This window comes from Nasonia vitripennis, chromosome 2 (genome assembly GCF_009193385.2).
Source record: "Nasonia vitripennis strain AsymCx chromosome 2, Nvit_psr_1.1, whole genome shotgun sequence".
NCBI lineage: Eukaryota > Metazoa > Arthropoda > Insecta > Hymenoptera > Pteromalidae > Nasonia > Nasonia vitripennis.
Window position 1 is genome coordinate 13,550,131 of NC_045758.1, and position 6,783 is coordinate 13,556,913.

The window sequence follows — 6,783 nt, forward strand, 5'->3', positions numbered from 1 at the left end:
TACGATCGAGATTGGATAAGCCGATTGGGAATCGTGATTTTGTATAAAAATACAAGTCTACGTAACAGAAGAATGTTAACCAAAGACTTGTGTACTCGAATCTACGTACTTGTTTCCAACTCTGATTTTCTCGCTGATCGTGTAAACAGAGCTGGGAAATAGACTCCCCGCCTCAATCCAGAGAAACGATCTATTTTTATAAATCAACCCGACGTACGTGCGTGTCACGCACATACATAAGAAGCGAGCGAGTTTTTGTATATGACGTGTGTTTTCCTACTGGTCTCCCGGCGCTCTTTCGTCCACATCACTGTTGACGCGAGCTCCTGCAAATGATGTTTGTTGTTGGAAGTCGGGAAGGGAATTAGACGGGAGTGGAAAAAATTGCCAATCCGTCGGGTCCACTTTTGCGAAGCGCCTTTCCCCGTGAAATCCGAGACTCCAATCTCGCGTATAATATACACACACTCGATTAATTGGACGACGTTCTCCCGCGAAACTTTCGCACGACATTGTCCGATATGAATTCCGAATTAGTTAATTAACTCGTTAGCCCCAATACAGCGCGTGCGCGCGAGCGAGCGAACGAGCGAGAGAGAGAGAGAGAGAGAGAGAGAGAGACTTCTCAAATTCTCCTGCTCAATTTTAACGACGCTTAATGAAGTCGTAAAATTAGACGACGCCTCGCTCTCTCTCTCTCTCTCTCTCTCTCTAGCGCGCAATATCCGTTAAGACGCTGGCAATACAACGCGCTCTCCCCTACTTCCGAGAGCGAGCTTTCGTCATGCTCAGCGTAATTGAAAAATGTAACGAACGAAATTTGCTCCCGCTCACACAATCCGTTCAATTTGCCGGCGCTGGTAATCTCGAGCTTTGACCCCTTCGCGCATATATCTGCTGTGTATACCTGTATTCGCGGAGAGACACGCCGCACACAATGTGCGACCAACCCCCTGTTTTCTCATTACCTCTCGGGCGACTATTTTGAATTAAAGTCGCGCGAGCGCTAGTCAAGGCGAGATTATGCCCTCTTCCGCGGAAATGTAAAAGCAGCGGCTCCTTTCATTACATGGGCCCGCTGTGCGATGGATGTTGCGGCTATGGACACTTGCATTCTGAAAGGGAAGAGCTTAAGTGCGCGCTCAAGTTTTTTTTTTATGCTCACGAGCTTTTCCCGCGATTATAGTCGTGTATTTACAGGAGAGAGCGACTACGGGGCTGATGAGATAAAATTGGATTTATTATAGACATGGAAATAGATTCGTCATCGTCATCGGGTTCTTTAGAGCGCTGTAAACACGTCGGCCGGATTATCTAGGAATTAGAGCTGTCGGGTATCTGCAGGAGGATCACCAGATACGTCGTGAGGTGTCCGAAGATCTGAAAAATGTGGATCGATTAGAGGAATCGTGTCGTCTTATAAATATCTTAGAAATATCTCTCACCGAAGTCAGCAGGGGCAGGTTCACGTTGAAGCATCCGGCCGCCGTGAAATTCAATCTCCGATTCAGATAGTGCAGCGTCGAGCTGAATTCCTGCGCGGAGAGAGGAGAAAAAGCATTAGAAAGCTCTACTTGCGCAGAATGAATGTTATCGTTGTGGAGTACACACGTATTTGCTCTGCCGGTACGCCTGTCGTCGCCAGTCCAGCAAGACGCTGGCCATGCGGTTCGCCTTGAAAATTAAATATGAGCGATCGATGCGCGAGAAACGCGCGGAATAATGCATGGATGTATAATATGTTATACCTCGAGCGAGGTGAAGTGACAGGCGACGTGGATGAGCAGCATCTGGACGAGATAGATGAGGAGCCAGCTGAAGAGGCAGAAGACGATCTTCGGGTTCTTCAGGTATCCCGGATCGAGTATCGTCCAGATGGTGAAGAAGTACATGTTGCTCACCGCGTGACAGAAGAGATTCAGCAGGTAGAGGAACAGCGAGAACGAGTAGATGTTGCCGAGCTCCTCGCTCGTGCTCAGCAGCTTATTGTACGAGCTTTCTATTTTCTGCAACGGGAATGGCCCCGCTGGCTGCACTCTTGTAGAAATTACGGCGCGCGTGCCCGCAAAACTTTCGGGATAAATTCACGTCTACAAGCTCGGAAGCTCGCATGCAAATTTCCCGCGCTTTGTTCGCAAAGTTTCGGCATTTAGATCCTGTCAAGAGACCCGTCCGCGCTCGAATCAACAACAACTCACCTTGACGATCTCGTCAGCGGCTCGGCTCCTCCTGCCCTCCTCCTTCTTCCGCTGCCTCGCAAGCTCCTCGTTCAGATAGGCGAACCTCTGGCCGAGCAGCATGACCACTCCGACGAATTTGAGCACCGCCACGCAAGTGCCGACATAGGTGAGCATGTAGCCGATGTTCTGGAGATAGGGCTCGCCGAACGCGTGCATTCCCAGCTGATTGATCATGGTCCAGCCGACGACGTTGGTCGTGAGTATGGTCCAGACCCAGAACCGCGCTCGCCTCAGTATTGGGCTGTACCTCGGGCTGTCTCTGCCGGCGGGGACATTACCGAGCTGAAAGGACTCGTCAAAGTCCTGAATGGAGTTCCAGACGTGGACGAATCGCTCGCGACAGCGAATACAGAGCAAGGTGTCCACCATGGAGACCAAGTAATTCAGGATCAGCTAAGGGATGGAGAGATTTGTTTATTTTATTTATTTATTTATTTTTTTTTCTTATTCTTCTCCCCTCGACGCGCGGCTCTGCCTATTGTGCGAAGAGCTGATGCGGGAGAGATGGATTTTCACGCGTGCCATATATAGTATCTGCTTCTTTCCCCTCGCTCTCTAATTTAATATCCGGCTGGGAATGAATTAATTGGCTCCTGATGAGCAGCTCTCGCCGCCTGTCGCGCGTTTTATCTGCCGATTATTTATCCAGGATTAAAGAGCAGAGGAAACGAATTTCCTCCACGCGTGGGTGGCTATGACGCTCGAGGAAAAAGAAGACGGAAGAAGTAGTGAGTTGCTCACACTGCGAGCTGCGAAAGGCTTGAGACGCGTGAAAAACGAGCCTGAGAGGGAGCGGAAATTAATCTCGCGGTATACGTACACGCAACTCGTGCAAAAAGGTATTAAACTTTGCGGCGATAAATCAGCCGCGGGTATGTGTATTTTACGTATAGGTACACCCGTATAACGATCGTATATCGAAAAAATACGTGCGCAATGAAAAGCGAAAAACGTGCTGCACATCGAAACTCGTAATTCGGCGGCTAATCCGCTCGACTCGCCTTTTATATATGCGCAGCTATGTATACGATGGCGAAAGTCAAACTTTTGTTCCCCGAAAGCATAACGGCGCACTCATACATGCGCGCGCGCGCGGGTGAGCTTTCGTTGAAAACAAGTTTTTTCCTTTTCTCTCTTTGCCGAAAAAGCAAAAGCGAGCGTATCGATTTCTCCCGCACTATAGGCGACCCTTTTCCAGCGAGTCTCCGGGATATTCGCGTTCTTGAAAAGAGCTGCCCCCGAGCTTGGAATTTCGATAATTTCGAGAGTGAACATTCAAACTTCCCGCTTGTCATCGGCTCGATAAACCCAACGGCGACGATAGCATTACGCATATAATAGGCAGTAGCGGCTAAAGAGTATAGTGTATATAGGATCGAGAAAAAGCGCGTATATAACGGCAGTATCTCCCCCACATACAGTAGACGCAAGTACTCACGCATCATCGTCTCGGACCCGCGCGTCTCTCGCAGTCGAAATAATAAGGCGTAAGTGTGATAGCTCCGCGACGCGTCTCTTGTCCCTCGCGCATATACACATCACATATTGTTTAAGTAGAAAATTGGCTCGTCTCTCGCGCGTATACGTCTGTATAGCCGCAGCGGCGGTACGTGATGTCGCGCGATCGTTATACCGTCGCCGCCGCGACGTCAAGTGCGGTTGGATTAATAGCCGAGATAGGCGCGCGGATATCGTCCTATAGATATATAAGAGGCGTGTGTGCGCAAGAAATTTCGAGCAGAAGGAGAAGGGCGAGTTCTGGTGTGGGAGTTATTTTATGCTTATTGGAAATTCGCTCGGCGTATTTTCATTTCCGAAATAATATTAAAAATCCGGCGAGAACATTGAGAGCTCGCTGGAAAAATCGACACTTTGTTTCTCGTCCTCATGCCTTCGCAGAGCCTTTTAAGAAAAGGAACTTCCTATCGCTCCCACGTACGTACCTTGCCATCCTCGGTAACCCCGAGCACGGGCTTGTCCCTGTCGAGTCCTCCGAATCGAATTAACGAGATGACGACGATGTAGGTGTAGACGATGAGCCAGAATATCGAGAAGAAACAGTAGACAGTAGAAGCTCCGAGTCGTTTGGGCCTATTGTTGTCCGGTCGGGCGTCCTCGAGTTCGTAAGGCGCCAGGCCGAAGACCCGAGCCAAATAGACAGCCGGGCAGACGACCTCGTAAAGCGGCGACTCCTCGTTCCCAGGCGATTTCTTCTGCCTCTGCGTCGACCTCTGCCGATGCTTCTTACTTCCCACCTCCATCTCGCTTCGGTGTTTTGTTTCGCCGCTGCGAGAGGTGAACGCTCTTCTCTCCCCGCGGCTTATTGCTCGCGCGAGGTGAACGATTTATTTCCGTTTTCTGTCCTCGCGCTTCATTCCCTCTTCGCTTCTTCAATTCAAGCTGGACGCGACGCGCTACACAGACGCTCGGCGATTGAATTTTCCGCCGCGTATGCCAAAGTTTATGCAAGCTCGCGCCCGGATTCTTCCCGAGCTGAATATCAATTCGACGAGACGCACAGCGTCTGTGTGTGTGTAACCGTGAGAGACTATTCCTTTATACACACTTCCGCTACGGGCGTGTGTGTGAAGCTCGTAATTTTCGTAATTTAATTAGCGCGAGAAGAGCCGAGCTTTCTTTTACGTCCGCGCGGCTGGCAGTAGTCCAGCGCGAATGAAGCTTAAGCGCCTCTTTGCCGCCCATACCGCGCACTTTTCGCGATACCGTTTGTTTGGCCGCGCGAGAGCGCAAATGTTGTGGAACCTATTAAGCGGCGATCGATTAAAGCTGCGCTGTCCAAACGAATGCTGATGTCGCTGCACCTGTCTACGCTATTTGATTCGATTTCCGACCTATACTCCGTCCGCTTTAATGAGGAAGTATATATGTGACGTCGTTGTGAAACTTTTGGAAAATGGGACGACAGCGAAATTGGCTGTGTGTGGGAAGAGAGAGAGAGAGAGAGAGAGAGAGAGAGAGAGAGAGAGAGAGAGAAAAAAGTCGAATTTAACTTTTAACGCGGGTATAGCGAGGCAGTGGAGGACGAGTCACTTGTGACTAGGTAATTTCTAAGGCTTGCCTATACAGACTCACGGAGTGGTTTTTCCCGCGCGACGGCTTTATCATATTCCGAGAGCTTTTTCCCCGCTCGTCTTATGCGAAATCGTTAAAATACGCGGCTATTTAGCCTTATTTTATTCAAGCCCACACAACACATAAGCGGTTCACTCACTCGGACTCGGAGCTTACACGCATAGCGCGCGAGTTATATTTACCCGTATTCTCTTTTCCGGAAAAGAATATCGGCAAACGCCGAAAATAATCCTGTGCCTCGAGAGACAAAAGCTTCGCTCGAAGCTCAGCCCGCGTCACACAGCCGAATTTCCACTTCCATCGCAGACAGGCGCACACGCACAGAGACGTCCAAGTCGATTGCGCAGAGCTCAGGCGAAGCGCGAAGAAAAGCGACAATGATCGATTAGATCAGCCGATAGACAGGCGGAAAACACACGGGTGGTATTGAAAATTCTTTATTCCCCAAGGCGAGACTCGAGCGGAGGGACTGAATAGGTAGCTATAGGCTGCAACACTTTGCGGAGTCGTGTCGCGCGGTCGTATGCGCTCGTATGCAGACATGCATGCATAAGGCAGTCGCAAGTGTCGGAGCGCGAACTGTGCGAAATTTTTCTTATCGTGTGCGCTCGCTGCTCTAGTGCAGAAAGCGCGTGTGTGTGTGTATGGTGAGCTCTTTCTGTTGTTGCGCAGCTCGGCGAGGGATGAATAATTGATCGCGAGATCCCGGCCGGATGATAGAACGAGCGACTCGCTCTCTGTGCGGCAGACCATCGAGCTGTTTTTCCCTCTGACCTCTCGAGTGTGTGTGGGTGTGCGCGCGTGTGTGTGTTATACGTGTGTTTATGTCTGCCGGAGGATGACGAAGGAGCTGCGGCGGATCAATTGGGACGCGACGGAATTTCCGCTTTGGTTTGCTGCAGCTATTCGGCTGTAACGAAGGCGATGCGAGTTTCGCTGCAGAGTCTCCATTTCGCTTTCCACGTTGATACACGTGAAACTGAACGCAGCTCGCACCTAGGGCCCAACGCGTGAAGTATCTATATATGCATTACAAAGCGCGAGGGCGGCGCTATCTGCCTGTTCGAGGATGAAAATTTCATGCGCGCATACAAGAGAGCTGAGAGAATATTTTAAGGAACAGCTTATACACACACACACGCTGGTCGCGCCCCTCGATCTTTATGGGGTGGAAGGATTTTTTGTCTCTTGTTATACGCTTGTATTATTCATCGCTCCTGGGTGTGAAGATTAATCACGTTCTACGATGTACTATATAAGGTTCGAGGATTTTCTCGCGTTTGAATAGAACTGTCCTTCTGTCGCGCAGATTCGAAAACGCTCGTTATCAGCGAGAGAGAGAGAGAGAGAGAGAGAGAGAGAGAGAGAGAGAGAGAGAGAGAGAGAGAGAGTGTTTTATAAGGGACAGAGCGAGTTAGAGCTGGCAAATATTATCGCAAATCCGAGCCGC

General features: G+C 49.9%; 1 protein-coding gene across 1 annotated transcript; it reads right to left on the reverse strand.

Moving 5' to 3' along the window:
- Nucleotides 1-1,314: 1,314 nt before the first annotated feature.
- On the reverse strand, nucleotides 1,315-4,501 carry Gr6 (gustatory receptor 6). Its single transcript, NM_001190496.1, has 6 exons — nucleotides 4,184-4,501; nucleotides 2,199-2,633; nucleotides 1,749-2,006; nucleotides 1,612-1,674; nucleotides 1,446-1,535; nucleotides 1,315-1,380 (listed from the first exon to the last, which is right to left on the reverse strand). The coding sequence occupies exons 1-6, from the start codon at nucleotides 4,499-4,501 to the stop codon at nucleotides 1,315-1,317; spliced, it is 1,230 nt and encodes a 409-aa protein (NP_001177425.1).
- Between the last annotated feature and the right edge of the window lie 2,282 nt (nucleotides 4,502-6,783).